The sequence below is a fragment of the Oryzias latipes genome, chromosome 3 (assembly GCF_002234675.1).
Source record: "Oryzias latipes chromosome 3, ASM223467v1".
Lineage (NCBI taxonomy): Eukaryota > Metazoa > Chordata > Actinopteri > Beloniformes > Adrianichthyidae > Oryzias > Oryzias latipes.
The window spans coordinates 23,750,098-23,769,378 of record NC_019861.2 but is presented as its reverse complement, the minus strand read 5'-3'; the positions used below and the strand labels follow the sequence as shown (position 1 = coordinate 23,769,378).

At 36.5% G+C, this 19,281-nt stretch overlaps 1 protein-coding gene across 1 annotated transcript in view; it reads left to right on the top strand.

Moving 5' to 3' along the window:
- Nucleotides 1–19,281, top strand: part of csmd1 (CUB and Sushi multiple domains 1) — a 416,037-nt gene that overhangs the window by 229,798 nt on the left and 166,958 nt on the right. Inside the window, exons 6-7 of the mRNA XM_023953530.1 lie at nt 4,130–4,242; nt 6,086–6,163. Of these exons, the coding sequence (XP_023809298.1) occupies nt 4,130–4,242; nt 6,086–6,163 (191 nt within the window). The remainder of the gene's footprint in view (nt 1–4,129; nt 4,243–6,085; nt 6,164–19,281) is intronic.

Genomic DNA, 19,281 nt, shown 5'->3' with positions numbered 1-19,281 from the left:
TGTCACGCCCTAAGTGGACCTCTGACAGGGTGAGCTGTTGATAGTTTCTCTTGACTCTGACAGATAACACACGCTCAGCTACTCACACACAATTATTGGCTGTGACAGTGTAATATTCAGGGACCACTCTCAGCCCACCCTCTGCAATGCAGGAAAAAAAGTACAACAGAGGTTTCCCAACATGTTTTCATGTGAAAAATGTGCAGGAGCTAAAAAGCTTTGCGACCTGACCAACAGCATTTCAGGTAATACTCTCCTACATTTTTACACATTCCCAGTATTTGATTGAATAGGAACCAGAACTAAACTGAGATGATACAGTTTCACAATCTTTAAATGACAAGTGGTTTTCTCCAGAGCAGAATAAATAACACATGACATTTTTCTCTGAATCTTTTGGGCAGGTCATTATGGAAATGAATGACACCTGACAGGACCACTGTGATGGCTCCTTCCTGTTTACAGAGAGCTTTTTCTGATTGGCTGTCCCAAAAGCAATTTCCTCCTTCATGTTCCTGTCCAAAAGCTGGCGCATTGACTGTCATGTAGACTGCAGTCACATTTAATTGTCACATACTCACAAACACTTCTGCTCACAAACACACACCGACTCACAAACAAAAGACAAATTGTTAACCTGGGTGAGCTAGAGGTTCATAGTTATTCTTTTCCTGAAAAATGAAACGATTCACTAAACCATTATTTAAATAAATACATTCAGATAAATAGATCAAGATAAGTCTAAACTCATTATCATGAAATGGACAATTGAAGATCCTCATTCTTACCGTTTTTGTACATTCTTTATAGAATCTCAAGTCGGTCTTTCCCAGACCTTGAACCCTTTACTTCCAGTTTTGTTGTTTTCATCTTGATGAACGCACCAAAGCAAGAAAATGCAACAGCAGTTTTATGAAGCATCCATTTCATTTGTACATATTTGCTTATTTTCTGTCTCATTGAAACAACATTTCCTATGTTTCCCCAAAACGAGCATTTTTATTTGTCCCTTTTGTATCTCCTTTTCACCTTTTCTTTTTCTTCTCAAACTTCTTCCGTCTCTCTCCCCATCATAGCAGGCAGCTGGCTGGTCTCTTTATGAATATTTGAAAACCTGCATCAGATTTTAATTTATTTCGCCAACTTTGTTTCAACTGAGTCCTTTTAATGACTATATTTAACCAAACTTTGCCTGAGTATGTTCGATCCCCCTCAGAACACACCTGCATTGTTTCTAAGAGTATAAGTGACTCTGATTAGATTAGCTACTGAATACTCAACATTGTAAATTGAAAAACCTCTTGACATTAAGAACTAATATAAGAAAAGCAATTTCAAAGTAATTACTTTACACTACACACTAATTTGCTGCCTGTTTCACATGACAACATTTACTGTTTGCTGCACAACTATGAGGTTAAGTGAAGTGAGGTTACATTTTTCTGAATTCTCGCGTGACAGTGGTGGATAGCAGTTGATTGGACTAAAATAGATTAATATTAATTGATTTCTTCTTTTTGCTCATTTCTTCTTACAGTTTTAAAAATTAATTGCCAAATACGATAATTATGCTATGCCATTATTGTCTACCTATCAGCATTTTTACACTTAAAGCTTTATTTATTAATGTTCACCTTCTTGGTCTTTTTCTGTGAGCCTAAAAAGAGCTTTTGCAACATTTTAATCCATTAACACACATAAATAAACGCATTGGGGTTAACATTTTTGCCCCATGATATACCGACATGTGGACTGTCAAGGATTCCACAAACATTTTTTGGCAACACCTTAACGGATGTTGTTGTTTGTGACGGCAATCTCCTTCTGATCAGAAAACACGAGACGAGAAGGGTGGAGCTGGGATAAGGGGTGTAACAAATAGATGAGATGGTGGAGGAGCAGGACAGGTGAACAGGAGGAGCATGTTAGATAGATGAGAATATGTCAAGTCTGTTCAAAAGCTCATTTTGACCAAAACAAAAACAAAAAAAAAACTAGTAAATTTAATAGGTTCACAGATTTGAGAGCACAACATTTAACATATGGTTGTCATCACTGTGATTAATTTAAGTTTTTGTGATGTTTTACTCCTGCTGCTGCAATAAAATTGTTAACAGAGTTTGATGAGAACTTGATTGAACTCATTATCTTTGAAATTTCGTGTTGTTAAAAGCCAGCTAATAAGAAATACGGCAAATGTCATCCATTACGTTCCATATAACCTCAGAATTACTCAGCTGTCACCTGAACCGCCAACGATTTGGGGACTTGCTAAACCTCTCTGTCTCTCAGTATCCCAACACAGTCAGTTGTCAGAGCAGCTTTGAAAACTTTGAAGGGAATAACCTCTGTGATGTCCACAAAGACAAACACTCTGGTAGATCTTAATGGAGGAGCTATGGAGAATGTCGCTGCAGGGTGAAATCGGACTGTGTCAGCAAAAACCGTCTGTTGACAATTATAAAGAGTGATTTTATTGCACTGTTGCAGTGCATAAACTCCTCATTAATAAGACAAATTAACTTTTAAGGGACCTGCTGTGCAGAAACCACAGGCAGGGATCTACACAAAAGAAAGCCACAACGTAAGAGAGTCTCTGTGCTCGGTGTTATCAGCAGGATCAGGTGAGGGTGGAGCTTGGCGATGTGGAAAAAATGTGACAAATTGATTATTTTTAGCAGAACAAACATTAAAGATCAGTATTTTTCCTTAAAGTTGAGCTGTTACAGATACCTACTTCAAAGCGGCATGTCCCAGGTATACCAAAGTACCAAAAGTAACAACCAAACAAAAGAATAGTAAGAAAACAACACTGATCAAAATCATAATAAGGAGTACAAATGGGCAATAAATGAAAAGATTTTAGTGATTACTTTGGACTAATACTGTTTTTACCGACTATATTTACTTTTTACCTGTGCAACTTCATGAAAACGTTTCTATTTGCATGTATTGGAGAATCTTTTTGGTGTGTTTGGTGTCAGATTTGGTGTTTTGGTGAATCATTTCCATCAATATGCTTCATCTAATAGGGAATGATTGCTTAAACAGAGGCAATTTTTCTTCATTAAAAGTCTATCTGTCCATTTTTCATACCTGCTACCCTCCAACCAGCAGCATGTGGGGGTGTTTGAGCTAATCTAAGATGTCATTGAGTGAGATAAGAGCCACATCCTTTACAGATCACCAGTCCATCACACAAACTACAGAGTGATAAAGCATAACTAAAAGATAACAAGCCATTGTGTGATTTCACACCCTAGATCCATCTCTCGGCTAGTGCGTTCTTGGTTTATGCGAGGAATGATGAGAATGGTGATGAGTTCATCTTATTTTTATTGTTATTATTACCTTTTTTTTAACATCTGCTCCTCTGATCAGCTCCAAGCTTGAATTGATGAGACACCAGGAGGTGCAGTGAGCAGTTAGAAAGTGAAACTACCCCTCGCAAGCTGTCTGGGAAGACAGTTACAATGATGTGAGGGGTTTATAAAGCTTGCTTGTAGGGCGTTTAGGGAGTGTCTGTATTTAGCTTGATCCTACCTGTTTTCAACTATTCCATTTTTTAATTATATTTTTTGCCACCTGAAAACATGGTCAGATAATGAAAAATTTCCTTTTTTACAAGTGCATTATGTTCAGACACTGGTTTGACTTTTAATTCTAAAAGGAATAACTTAATAAATAAATAAATAAAAAATAAGTAATAAATAAATAAACAACAAAGTTGAATAATTCACCCTTATGTTGTGCGTTTGAATGTAATTTACTTTATTTATTGGTGTAAAGTCACAGTATATTCACTGGAACAGTCAATAGTGTTGCAATCCATAATGAGGCAATCTGCAATGATAAGATGCAATTTCCTGAGACAGTCTTTCTGCAAATTGTCACAAATCTTTTTTACATCAGACTGAATAACTAGAAGTCTTCTGTTGTGAATAACACAATAATAGCATTGCTGATCAAATTTCAACAACTTTTCAGGGGGGTGTTTTGTGCTCTTTCCTGTTACAGTTCAAGTATGACGTTAAGAAAACACTAAAATAATGCAAGCTTTTCTTCACTTTTTGAGGGTTTTTATGGTCTATTTTTACTGATTCTGTCTGTTTTGTTTGCTATCTTCCAGGCTGACAGGTACAACCTTGCCCTCACCAGTGATTTCAAATAAGAACTGGCTCCGGATACACTTCACCTCAGACAGCAATCACAGAAGAAAAGGATTCAGCGCTCAGTATCAAGGTACGTTTTTCCTTTTCAAAGTTTGTCTCTTGTCGTCATAGTGGATTTCTTTTTGCACATTTGGCCAAATCCTGTTTTTACAAAGGCTGATTTAGTGTGCTGTCATGAAATGCATTTGTTTTTTATGAAAGAGCTAGGAGCCTGCACAATCAAGGCTCTCCGGATGATACGAATTGCAGTTGCAAAGTCTCATTTTAAAACTGCCAAAAGGAGCCTGACACACTGTTTAGGTGTCTGCTCTGGCTTCTTGTGGCTGCTCTCATCAGATTCAAAGGCCTGACACTTGCCTATGGAGTGACCAACCAAACAACACCTTCTACATGAGCAGCCTCACATGCCCACTTCTCTCTGCCAGTGAACTGCAGCTGATGGTCCCTGCACCACAGAGCATAAGATCACAAACTAGCTGCAGCTCACACATTTGAAAAGGTGAAGAAAATTACCAAGCTACCCCAGTGCCTGCACAGCAGCCTTAAAAATTAAAAAGAGAAAAACAAGCTCTATAATAGTAAATGCCATCTCACGTCTCATGTTAATTTGTTCTAACTTTGCGTTGCACCTGTAAGTCACTTTGGATAAAAGCATCTGCAAAGTAACTAAATGTAATTTAATTTCACATTTTTGAACTGGATCCAGACCTGATGAAAAGTTGCAACAGATGCTAAATTCATCATCAATTACATCACCCAAAAACCTGACTCACAGTGCTCTGCCTCTTCTGCTGCAAAACAGACCCACATCACTATAGCTCCACCACTGTTTTAACATAGCAAATATTTAGCAATAAGCCCCACGACAGCCTTCACCGAACAGCAGCTGAGACGAGCTCCAGCAACCCTGTGACCCTGAAACGGATACAGCAGATTTGGAAGATGGATGGATGGCATTGGCAATAACTGAAAATGCGATGTCAGGACAAATTTTACATTAAAATCTAATATCTCTTCATGGTTCCTTCCATCCAAATTATGTTCTGGAAATGTCAAGAAAAATAGAAAATTTGGAGCTTAAGCCATGATGCACAGCCTTTTTTTTAAAGATGAAATTTAAGATTTAAAAATCGAATCACAGGTTGTTCTTTCAGTAACTCCATTTCTTTTGTATAAATCCTGACATAATTTAAAATTCAAAGTCATTAAATCTGGGTTTGTATTTATTTAACCACCTAATAAGTTCAACCTATTTTTATGCCATTTCTTGATGCATATAACATTAACATTTAATGAAGGTTCATCTCTGCAAAGTGCTAGCAACATTTTTTGAAACAGAGGTGTTAAGTCTGGACTTGCTAGACTAATGGAATGGTTATGTGGCATGAATGTGGGAAGGTGCACGAAGGCATTTCATTTTTAGGTTGTGACACAAATCACTTTAATCCCAGTCCGCACTGTCTCTCTCAATATCTGACATCCTTTTATGTCCTCCATCCCTTTTGCTTTCTCAGATATTGGCCGCATGTGTAATATGCATGCGATATCCTCTGAGAGGTGTCACTTTAGATAAAACAGATAGAATAAATTTTAATATTGTTACTTTATACCCTCTTCCTCTCTTTACTTTTTTCTTGTGGCCTCCTTTTTATGTTTAATTACTTGACTGTTTTCTTTTCTTTTGCATTTTAATTTTAAATGTCACTCCATCTGTATTTGTTTGTACAGTTTGTGATACCAGGGAGGTCACGAAGCTGCATTGCCTACATAGGTGACACGCAATAAGTAGCATCCTTAAAAATTGAGCACTTTAAAAGGCCATGTACAACAGTTAAAGTTTGATGAAGTGTGATTTATAATTAAGCTAAATGAATAATTCAACGAATAACCTCTTTCCTTTCTCATCCTTGCAGTGAAAAAAGCAATAGAGTTGAAGTCCAGAGGGGTAAAGATGATGCCCAGTAAAGACTCCAGTCACAAGAACGCAGTCTGTAAGTACACTTATGTGTGTTTATTGCATAGCGTGAACAATAAACCAAAACATTGTTTCAGATTGAACCCAAAACACACTGATCGCCACAGACTACTGTCAACTTTAAGAAATTTCATTCATTTTTCAATGAGGCTGACCTTTTTGGAGACTACATTTGTATACAAAGGCGGTTTACCTCAAGAAAAAATATTAACTTCTCCATGCTGTTAAATGAGGAAAGGAACATTTCTTTATTTATTTTATAAAAAACTTAGATTGCAAATATTGTTTTTGCACTAACAGGTCAAGTGTCAAAAAACAGCATATTCATTCATGTATGGTAGTATTAAATGTCTTTTATTTTTTTTGCATTATTATAAAACTTGCTTTTTCTTTCCCAACATGTCCCATACAGTGATTGTTTTATTATTGACTGTGCTGCAAATTTGGAAAGGGAGATAAACAACAAGAAAAAACAATGACATTTTATTATACAGTCTTATCGCTGAAGTCATGTTCTGAAAAGAGCCCCCAATGGACTAAATCAGCAAAGTAGTCATTTTTATTTTATATTTCCAGAGATTATAGATGTTTTAAGACCATAAAACCCCTCACTACACACTTTATACACTTTTCTCAGATAGACATGAACACTGTCACACTTCTTTTGTTTAAACTCTAAAAATTCAAACTTTTGTAGAAAAAGAAGTCCAGTATTCTAGAATGAAACCAAAGATCTTCTCTTGATCAAAGATTATTTAAATTTGGGATACTGAACAGATTGTGTACAGGATGCACAGAACAGAGGACTTGGGTTTACAATAGTTCACAGCCAATCAGGATGCAGAATGATGAGCAGACTAAGAAGAAAATTGAAAAATGAGGAAAAAAGAATAATTGCACAAAAAATGTGTCAAAGAGCAAGACCATGAGGGACCACTGTACTTTACATTTGTGATACAATGTCTATCATTAAAGTAGGTGATATTATGCGTAATGTATCCATCCATTATCTGCTACTTGTTTGGGATTTGGGTGGTGAGGGCAGCAGATGGGCTGGCCTTCCCTTTGCCTGCCACTTCTTCTAGCTGCAACAGGAGGATACCAAAGCATTCCCAGGCCAGACTGGAGATATAATCTCTCCAGTTTGTCCAGAGTCTGCAAAAGGGCCTCATCCTGTTTGAACATAATGCCTTACAATGCAGGCATCCATTCTTGCCAAGTGTTGAAACTACCTCAAACTGGCTCCTCTTAATGTGTAGGAGTTTCAAACCATATTTAAAAAATACATAGACTCAGCCATCGCATAAAGAAAACTAATTTCTTCACCGCATTCATTCGTTTACAGCCTATAGATCAAGACTGACCGATAAGTTAAGATAAATGTTTTTTTGTCTCAGTTCTCTTTTCATCACAACAGGCAGGTTTGTCGCTCTATCTCGTGCTCCATCTTTCTATCAGTTGTTAGCAGAAGGCCTGGAGACATAAACTCCCCCACCTGGGGGGGGTGAGTCATTCCTAACCCACCTTTTCCCACTTTTTTCTAGCTAAGTGCCACGGCCCTCAAATGTGGAGGTGAGAAATCTCATCCCGACTTTTTCACACCCAAATTGCTCCGGCAAGACCTGGAATTCAACCCTTGGGGCCAAACCCCTCTACTTTTTAGCAGCACTGACAAATTTTGTCCCGAAGAGGAAGTTATAAAAAGATCTTGTGATAAAGAGCATCTCTGGCTGTGTACATTTCTCACTAGAAATGAGTCTGACTTTCCGCTGACTATGAAAAACTAATCTCATGCTGCATTCAGATTGGGTTCCAATAGCCTCCAACACTGGGCCATATATCCTATACTTATACCACCCATTAGATATATCATAGAACATGATCAAATGTTTTCACAAAGTCCACAAAAGGCCAGGATGTTTAAACTCCAAAACTCCAGAATCTGAGGTTCAACCTCTTCAATTTTTAACACACTTTGCTTGCTTTTTTAAAGGAGGGGAACCGCCACCCCAGTTTTTCAGTTCACCTCTCTTTATGCACTAACATTCCACAACCGGTCCTGCAGGGGGGTTAAAAATGGTGACCCTGTGGATTTCCCGATGCCACTGATTCCATACATTTTCTGTGTTTTATTTATAACTGATTAAAACAAAGTATAATTTTCAATTTGTTTATTTTTTATTCAACCAAATATTCTCGAAATAAGCTGTAATCTAACTGGAACACAGAATGCTCTAAACACCACTTTCCTTCAATAGCTGCTGCAGCTTCATATCAGCAGCTTTTGAATGAGAGTTTTGAAATGAAACTGAACTTAATGTTTTTAGATGATGAAATATAAAAACACATTGTGACTTTTGAACTCAAAACCCACATGCAAGCTTCAGCTGTGATGGTCTCCAGATAATTTCTGACTCATGCAATTTACTTTATTGTAGGCACTTAATGTTCAAAGCAGATTTTACCTTTCATGTTCTCTTTTGAAAGCAGAAAAAATCTCTCAAGTAACTCTTTTTGAGCATCAACGCATTTACTCTGTGTCCTTTTCCAAATGTTGTTTACTCAGTGTAGTTCAAACACTCGTACCTTTTATGATTTTTCTGTCTGGGGAGGCAATAATTTCAACATTTGCTAAACAAACCAAAGAAAATTACCAAAAATATGTTTTACCTGTTAAAATGAAAAATGTTATTATTGTTTGAGGTTATGTTGGCTTTGTTGTGACTCACACAATGAAGGACCATGAAGGTCCTTGGTCCAGGTCCACTGTTATATATGCCCTGCAGAGTTTTTCTGTTTGTGTTATCCCTTTGTGGTGCCACTGAGAAACTCCAGAGCTTGAGTGGAGATGCTCTTTGGTCAAAAATTCATCATACCATTTATGCCACTTCTGTGTCAATGTGGAATGCCACAGCATGTAAGCAGGGTCAACAGGGTGCAACTAAAAAGGGAAAGAAAAGTCAGTTGATATCCTACAAAAAAGATAAATCAATCAATGCTTAAAAATCCAACAAAAAGTTTAAAGAATTATATCTTAGTTGTTTATAATGAAAGCTCTTAATTAAAAACCATTTTAGTCCAAGAGAAAAAAGGGCATAAAAAATGTTACCCTTTACATTTTAACTCATACTTGTATAAATGGTGAGTACCTGAGGAGCCAACAGTGGTAACCAGATTGTTGTTTGCTTTTTAGTAGCTTGAAGAGATCTTTTGTATAATTAAGTAGTTTTTTCTTCCATTTAAGCATTTAATGGAACTTTATGATGCACTCCATAGAAGTAATTGGACTTAATAACATGCTTAACTGCTGCAGTAAACATTATATCTGTAGTTCTCTGTGTTTCTGTGGGACACATTTATGTTGATGATGTTTTTAAAAAATATTTTACTTAAGCAAGTGAGCCTTTCATATTTATCAGTGATGTGGTGAAATGTTCACGTCTGCACCCCCAGGAACAACAACAAAGACACACACTATAATCAATCAATCAATCAATCAATCAATCAATCAATCAATCAATCAATCAATCAATCAATCAATCAATCAATCAATCAATCAAGTATTTGAGAGCGACGCGCCAAACCGAAGCGCCCGTGCGGTTTAAGAGAATGTTCAGGTGTTTTTTTTCGAAGAGATCTATTAACTCTGTTTTGAACCCAGAAGAACGGCTGTTATCAGTAATAGAAGAAATACCAACCTTGGACAATCGACAGTTATGGACCCTTTTTATTTTTCCCTTAAAGCATTACTTTATTATAAAAAATTAAAATAAAACAAGATAAAAATAAAAACACAAAAAAAAAATATTAAAAAAAGTAAAACAAATGATTAATCACTTATTGAAAATTGTTAAATTGATTGACTTTTAATGATATCACTTCACTTTCTCCAAAAATTGTTAAATTGATTCAAAAATCTTTCCTAATGTAGCATAACTTTGCACATGTTTTTGATACTTGATGAAATTTTGCTATGAAAATTCCTGAAACAGTGTTGTGTCTACTTTACTGATATAGTATTATGTTTTATTCATATGAATGGCTTTTATAAGTAATATAATCTGCATATATTTCAGATGACTGATCTGCATTTGCCATGTTGATTTCTAAAATAATTATTTTTGACGTAATACTTAAGTAATTCATCTTTGTCATGTGCTTTATCGATATCTTATGATTTTTTATTCTGTCTGATAAAAACTGGGAACCGGATATTGATAAATCATGTAATAAAATGGTTATAGTATAACGGGGTGGGATTATATAAGTTCGCTTCCTTCCACTCCCTTTCAAGCAATATTTATTAATATGTCCAATTATCTTAAGTTTGATTAGTTACTGTATGAATGTATAACTGATGATTATATTGCTGTTGTGTATTATTTCTACTTAATTGCTTGAAATAAACCATTCCAAATCAAAAATCAAAAAATCAATCAATCAATCAATCAATGCCTAAAATCAGGTTGCAGAGTTCAGCTCTTATGGATTTGCTTGTTAAAAGGTGGAGCATCTAATAAAAACGTGCATTTTTTGAGGTTACTCTTTTTGTATGAAGATTATCTTAAAATACATTATTTCCTAATATACTGTAAAAACCCACAATGTGAATTATTCACAATTATTCACAATGTGAATAAATTATCAGATGAGAATTAACGCTGTGACTTTTTTTTTCTGAATTTAACTTAACTACTTTTTTCGTTTTGTATTCTGTTCCTGTTAAATTTTAAATGGTATTATAATTGAACAGTTTTATTGTTCTTTTTTAAAATTTAGTTAATGTTTCTTAAATCCCTCCCTGAGTCATCGCACCTTATATTGCGCGTTGCTTTCCTATTTCTGTGGATTTACCAAAAATAAAGTCTAGACTTTATTTTTCTTTCCTTTGGAGATCAAACATGAAAAAGCAGCTAAATGCAGCTGACCAAAGTTCACTGACCACACGAAAGCACCTGCTAGCCTGGATTGTACTGCACATTTCCTTCTGTGAAGGAAAATCAGGATAATCACCAATGGACCCAGCATGCTCGAAGACCTATCCCACCTGTGAAGTTATTGTTGCACTTTCCTATCTGTAATCATTATGTTCAGCGAAAGAGGAATGATAATGGTTGTTCACTGGCAGTCCAGGGAGCCCTTAAGGGTTTCTAGCTTTGGACAATAATGAGAAATTTAATTTCACAGCACGGTACTGGCGCTCATTGAAAACATGCTGGCAGGTTTGTGGAGCAAAACTGAAACGGAGCTCAGATGAACTTTTGCCATTGGGCCGCCAATCGGTCATTAAAATGAAGGAAAAGAAGTTAAGTTGAAGTTGACTTTTGCTCGCGAAACAATTTTGATGACACCTTTTTTTCACATTGTGCGACTCCCAATGGTGATATTATGTCTTTGTGTTAAGGATTGTTCAGTCTTTGTGTCATATATATTCATTATGAAGAACCAGCGACTGATGGTAATGAGTTTTATCTGTTAAGAGAAAGAAATGCTTATGAATCTTAATCCAGAGGACTTGAACAGCCTCTTGTCTGCAATAAAACACACCCTTAATAGACATATATTAGAATAAATCCATATATGGTAAAACAATGGCCTATTTTTGAATAATTCTCAGTCCCAGTCTATTGATCAGAGTCGCACATAATTCTGAAGATAAGGTGAGATTATGAAAAGACAAAGGAAAAGACCAGGGGTGTGATGATCCAGACTGCTTCAGACGAGAACAACTTTTATTGCTTCTTACCTGCTCTCACTATAATATTATCTCACTTCTGAGGATGTGTCATAATCAAAGAGAGGCTGAAAAACTGTGATTAAGTAGTTTTATTCCCCAGACAATCACCCTCAACTGAAATGAATCAACACTGAAAGAGTGTGATTTATAATCCTTTTCGCTCAGTATTCACATTCAGCGCTGTGCTAGCTACAGTCTACAGTCTAATAAAACAACAACAAAAACCCACCTGACACTGCAGGGTGGTGCAGCATCACAGAAGATGAATGCACGCAACATCCTTTGGCCATTGTAATAAAAAAAAGCAAATTCATGAAACTTCCCGTTGTTTTTCAAGATGTTGGATTGATTTGTGGCAATAGACTTTGGCTCTGGGGTGAATTGACCTTTGGAAATGAAGATGAAATGGGAAAAGGAATGGTAGACGATTGGCAGCAAAAGGAAAGCCAATGATCTAACTGCACTTAACACCTTTCTCTCTATCCATCAGCCAGCCAGAGAGCATGTCAAATGTTATGTATCTGGGAACATCTCGAATCACAAACATAAATAAGTCACTTCACTTTTCCTGCCTCCTGCTTTTTTTACTCAAGAATTCTTTCGAATTGTTTTGTTGCCAAGTTGTCACTTTATCGGACCAGCAAACATTGTGTTTTCTAAAAACTACTTCCCTCATCCAATACTAGATTCTGTTTGTTGATAAGTTAGTTCCAAACTAAAGGCACAAAAGGCAGTTTTTATTTTTATGTTAAGGCTTTGTTGGAAACAGTTAATGTGGTTTAAAATGGTGAATAGTGTATACTAATAAAACACTTTTCTAACTTCGTAGAAAGCCCAAAGTGCTTTACAGTCAAAGTCCAATGCACCCATGCACACACATTCACACACCTATGGGGCTCTGCTGCCTGACACTGGCACCAACCTATAACCACCAGGAGCAGTGAGGAGTTCAGTGTCTTTCCCAAGGACATTTCTACATATTGACGGGCAAGGCGGTACCTGATTAAAACAAAGTGTTTGACATATGCCAGAAATGTTTGTCTAAGCTGCAAATTGAGCTGCAATTTGTTCAGAAAATCAAAACAAAAGCATTTGGATCAATTCTTTATTTGTTGGATAGTCCTCCTCTGTCTTCCCTACATATTGATCTTTCAAGAGATTCCCATGGAAGCAACAACAACAACCTCCCAACAGAGAAAAAGATTAAATAAAATTGGTCACCCTATTCAGTAAAAACAAAATGAACTCTGGAAGTTTGCTTCACAATTGAGTACGCTTTCCAGACACTTTACAGGTCTGACATTCGTATATTCAAACAAAAATAACAAATGTGAGCCCACAGCCAAGTCCCTGGGAATAGAGGCAACTCTCTAGTCTCTGTATGAATATGTTTCAGTGCAAAATGTGCAAATGATGCTAAGAACAGGAATAAAGGGCCTTGTAGAAATGCTGGCTTGTTAGAGGGTATCATTATCTACTGTAAAATCAACGTCTGCACCAATAAGAGCTGAAAGGCTCCAAAGTAAGGTCAAAGATGCTTTGCCTAAATCACTGCAAACAAGATGAAGCCTTACAAAGAATTTCATTTTTCAAGGCATTTCCTGCTGTCTGATGCAATAAAAACCAAAATAAAAAGTGAACTGTTCATGATCAGTGTCACATTTGGAGGGAAATGGGACACGTTTGGAAGCCTGAGAATATTTTTTTTGTTCTAAATTAGAAGAAGGTGTTTTGGTTTCAGGAAGGATTCAAATTTACTATTTCTGACAAGATGGTTAAGCCACATTTCTAGAAAGACCTTATAAAAAACTTGTGGGGATTCATACCAAAGCTAATGCATCTTTTAGATCCAAATAGACATCTTGCTGTTTAATGTGCCGTACCATCTTATTTTTGACACATTCATTTATATTTCATTTATTACACATTTGTATTTATTTTCAACAACTTAGCACAGACAAATATTTCTCAAACAGCAATTCACCTTTTCTATTGTCGGATTCTCCTTACTGTTTTGGTTTGTGTCTTTGTGCTGGTGAACATTGTAATATGTAAATGTTGTTGTTTTTGTAGTAAATCACATAATCTCTCACAAAGAATTCTGCCATGAAGCTATTTTATCTTCATGCAGTCATTGAGCTGCCAATTGTTGAAATCAGTGTTGACCAATTTACATCCAACCTTTAATATATTGCAGAATTAATCAATACTTTTATTTAAAAGTAGTTCCGTAGATTAATACACCTCGCTGCAAGAAGGAAGACTTTCACAGATCTTTCTTTCGGTCAGCTACTAGACTCTAAAAGGCCTCATAGGCACTTGGCAATTATTGCTGTTTTTATAAATTTATTTGAAATGTATTTTTAGTGGTATTTATTATCTATCTGCTGTTTTAATAGACTTATGATAACAAGGTAATTCCCTCTTGTGGGATCAATAAAGTTTTATTCTATTCTGTTCTGTTCAGTATATAAATAGATTAGAAGATGCTTGTTTGCCTCAAAAAGACTAAAACTGTTTTTTAGTCTTTTTTAGCCAATGATAAGTTATTGGAATTGTCACATTTGAAAGGGAAATGTTACATTTCTATATGTTCCAAATGCTTCATCAAACCCGAGTGACAACAAGCTGAAAGATCATTGTATTTTTAATTTAATACCTACCGGTAGTGGTCTTGCTGCTTTTCATGTTAATGTTAACTTACTTAAATGTAATGAGTAACCTGTACCTGAATATCAAAAGTAATGCCTTACACTACTTAGAGCAAAAATTATGTCAATGTAATATTAAGCTTTTGTAATGAGTTCGACGAACACCGGTTGTGATCAGCTCCCTGCCACCGCGTGGTTCAACAGCTCCATTTGGCCGTTTTCCATAACCTTCAAAATAAACAAAGATAAAAAAACAAAACAATAGACTCAACGTAGACAACCCAGTCTCTATATCTGTATTCCTAAAATATTACTCATAAATTACTTCTAAAACGGATTTCTCATGCTGCTGATTTTACCAGCAGAAAGCTGTGGCCAAACCGTGAATCCAAAAAGATTGAGGTCCAAAGCTGGTTAGCCCTTTGAACATTTTGAAAAGCTTTATAATTTCATGCAAACTGTAATTTTGCAAAAGGCTGTCACCAAACAAGATCACCTAACGGCAGTAACTTATCACTCCACAAATTCCTAAAAACTGGCATTTAGAAATAAAAAGGCTTACTGAACACACTTTGATGATATGTAAATGATGCAATGCATCATGAGCTGGTGTTTCAGTGATGAACAGTCTTTTAAAATGTAAATTATTGGATTAAGTTAACATAAGGATTTTTGACATCAACCTGGCAGTCATATTTATCATCATCTTTTTTCACTATATGCCGTTTGCATTAGTTAGATTATCTTTCTGCAGTATGAAACCTTTGTGTTTGATGCCAGTTAATGTCATTTAAAAGTGGGTAAAAGAAAGAGCAATGAGAGATTTTGAAAGAGATTGTAGGAGTTGGTGAGATGATTGTTGGACAGAACATCAAAAGAACAAGAAGACAGCTTGTTCTGTTTGCATCATATCTCATGCAAACATGCACACGCAGCGTCTATACACTGACAAAGTCCATAGTACACACTAAACGTAATCACACACATGGGGGGGGGAAATTCATCCATATTTTACTGCAAGAATGCACAAAAATTCAGCATCCCTTTGTAAGTTTTCAGCAAATATGGATGAATGCAAAAGCAGGATGAGCAGTGGTAATCCAAAAGTTGAGAAAAAGTGAAGCAAAAAAAGATGCAGCAGGAGATCAACAGAAGAAAATTATTTTTTTTTCTCCAAACAGCAATCTTCTCATTTTTCTGCTCTTTATTTATTTTCCTTCCCCTTTTTTATTTTTTGTGTCTTTCTAACTATCATTATTCATCCACTGTGTTCCATCAAGACAGAACTGGTCTAATCTGGTTTCAATCATATTGTCTGGTCTCATTTACATTTACATTACAGTTTTGACATGATACAGATGCTCCCGGCTTGCCTAAAACCAATGCAATATCCGGAATATAGGATGGACAAAATCTTTCTTGTGTTTTGCTGTTGTGATATTTTTACATCTGATGTTATGCAGATAAATGATGTCAGGTGGCAATGAAAGGCAGAAAAGTGAAAAGTCAAGGCAGCTTCCATTAAAGCAGGGGTCGGGAACCTTTTTGGCCGAGAGACCCATGAACACCACATATTTTTAAATGCAATTTTGTGAGAGCCATACAAAATGTTTAAACCCAAAAATACAAGTGAATGTGTGCATTTTATGTACTTTCAACACTTTTAAAGTACAACAGGTTTGTGGATTCTTTTTAATAACTTTGTTATTGTAGCGGACTGAGTTGGACTGAGTGGCTGTTGTTTGGTCGCGTTATAAGTTCCGAAGTTCATGGAACGCATCAAGCAGAGATGCTGATTGGCTCTCAGTTCTGTCGCTCAGCCTGTCGTTGTGAGGTTTCGACCAATGGGGTTCAGCTATGTGCCGAATAAGGGAAAGAGGGGGGTGGTGCGGTAGCGGAGGAATAAAAAGTTGGGAGAAGCACTCTCAGCCAGTGTTGCCAGATTGGGTGGTTTTCCGCCCAATTGGGCGGTTCTAAATTTGCGGGTAAAAATGGCTTTGGGTGGGTATGCATAATTTGGGCGGTTTTAGGGTCTGTGCGGCGGGTTTTTCCCCCTCATGAATATATAATAGGCTGGGTGGCTGTTGAAGTCTTATGTTCTGAAGCTCCGTGAACGCACCAGGTAGAGACGCTTAATGGGTTCTGTCATCTAACCCAGTGTTTTTCAACCTTTTTTGAGCCACGGCACACTTTAACCTTGACAAAAATCCCGCGGCACATCAGCATCCAAAAAAAAAAAATAAGCAGAAATTCATGGTCTCTATTGATCGATCGAAAAATCACCGCATCGGTTACTTAATCAGTCCAGTAGGGGAAAAAGTCTACAAAAGCTGTATATTGTTGTTTCTCCCAATCATAGATAGATAGATGGATGGATGGATGGATGGATGGATGGATGGATGGATGGATGGATGGATGGATGGATGGATGGATGGATGGATGGATGGATGGATGGATGGATGGATGGATGGAAAACTGTGACTCTATCTGGCAACACTGCTCTCAGCGGGAGATGTATAGGAGTTTCTGAACAAGTTGTACTGCGTTGGTTACGGCCTACAGTAACCAGAATAAAGAACCTTAAAAGAGGTTAAGTTTCCGTGCCTCAGTGTGGGAAAGGGACGCTACATTATGCTGTTGCTATTAAATGATTATTTCTTAGCATTAATGCGACTTCTGGTGGTGCTGCATGGTGGTTTTGCTGTCTGGTTGAGGAAACCTGGTGAGTTGCTTCATGCAGGCGTTGAGACTTCCATCTGTTAATGTGATCGTAGGTTGGTCTTAATGTTCTTTAGATGTGAGAAAGACTGCTCACATTTAGACGTGGAGCCAAACATTGTCAGTACAGCAATACTCACGCTGCAGCAGTGTGTGGTATGTGACGGACACGCGTTCTGATGATCCAGTGTTTTTCAACCTCTTTTGAGCCAAGGCGCACTTTGTCCTTGACACAAATCCTGCAGCACACCAGTATCCAAAAATGAAAAAAGGAGGAAGTCTAAAGTCTGTGTTGATGTACAGCTGCCTCTGCGATCTCATATGCATATTTCTGATCTTTGTGGCAGAAAAAGCTGGAAGTTGCAGCTGTTTTTTCTAAAAATATGTAATAAAAATTAAGTTATTTTCCGTAATAATTTTCAAATAAATCATTTGACATTTTACCCCGGTAGTTGTTTTTTTTTCCTCCAGTTCATTAACATGCAATTTTATTTATGTAACCTCGCAAATACATGATTGTTCAAAAATGACAGTTGCCCTTGCACTAAAATTGAAAAAAAAATCTTTAGAAAGAATTAATATATATACACAAACACACACATATATATATATATATATATATATATATATATATATATATATATATATATATATATATATATATATATATGTTCTTTCTAAATAATGATTTATTTTTTAAAGATTTTTTTCAATGTTAGTGCAAAGGCAACTGTCATTTTTGAACAATCATATAATCTCAATATGTTTGATTAATTTAACACAAAAAGACTAACATTGTATTTATGTTTTCTGTAGCTACACAAAAGGTAAACATGTTGAAGTTTTATTGGTTTTTCTATTGTCTTAATCAAAGATGAAGTCTTTGAAAACCTTTAACAAAAATGTTTTATTTCTTTTTAGTTGATTACATTGTTTCAATTTTGTTTAATTGTGGCCGTTGGCTACTTCACCTAAATCCTGTTTCTTAAATGTTGTTATTACTTCTTCTTAAGTTTAACATATACAATAACCCAGACCTTATTAGACAAGTGTTTCAGTTAGAAAGATGTCTTGGACCAAACTCTGGGATGTTTGGCTGTTATTAATAAACACAAACCTTGAAGGAGAACTAAACTGTTTACCTCTGATTTCATCAAGAAGATTTAAAAACTGTTTGAGGTGTGTTTGTGGTTTCAAGATGTTTAACAGGAAAGACTGATTGTACGCTGAGAAGCTGTGGCTTTAACCCAATGCATCATGGGAGATGTAGTGCAAGAACAGCAGCAGATTGGCAGACAGACTCGCTTTTCTGAGCGTCATTGTTTTGTTCACTTGTTCCACGGTCTTACCACGGTCTAGCTGGTATTTTTGTCGGAACTGAGAGACTTTATGAGCAGAATCGGCACAAGGAAGTGAAGACTTTCATCACTTCTGATTGGTCAGACTGATAACGTATGATTAAGCCTCAAAGAATGAGTGGTGGAGACAGTCAAAGGGGCGGGACTTTTCCAAAAACAGTTGAAGATGTGGCTAAATCGCGATAACGTCATTCTTATCAAAGTGTCTTTAATAGAATCAAAAAACAGAAAGACAAAAGTATTTCATGATCTTTCATATTCCTAATTACCGGTAGTGTTTTATCAGGGCCTGTTTGGATGAACAAAGAAACTGATATCCTGGAGATGGAAAATGTTTTTAAATCAGTGAAAATGGATAATTTCCCACGGCACACCTGACCATCTCCCGGCACACCGGTTGAAAAACACTGTTCACCTTCCTGCCTGCTCCCAATACCCCTCCCCTCGCAGCTCTTTCTCAAAGACGGGACGGCAATTCACAAGTTTCAGGCCGTTACAGACTGACATTGCATCGCGCCTGAGAAGGACAGGTCTAATGAAACTTTTTTTTTAAATGAAAGATTTGTCTGCAAGCCAGATGTGGCCATCAAAAGAGCGAGAAATGCCTCACAAGCCATGACCCTGACCCCTGCTTTAAAGAAATGTTTTTCACAGGAAGTGTTAAAACGTT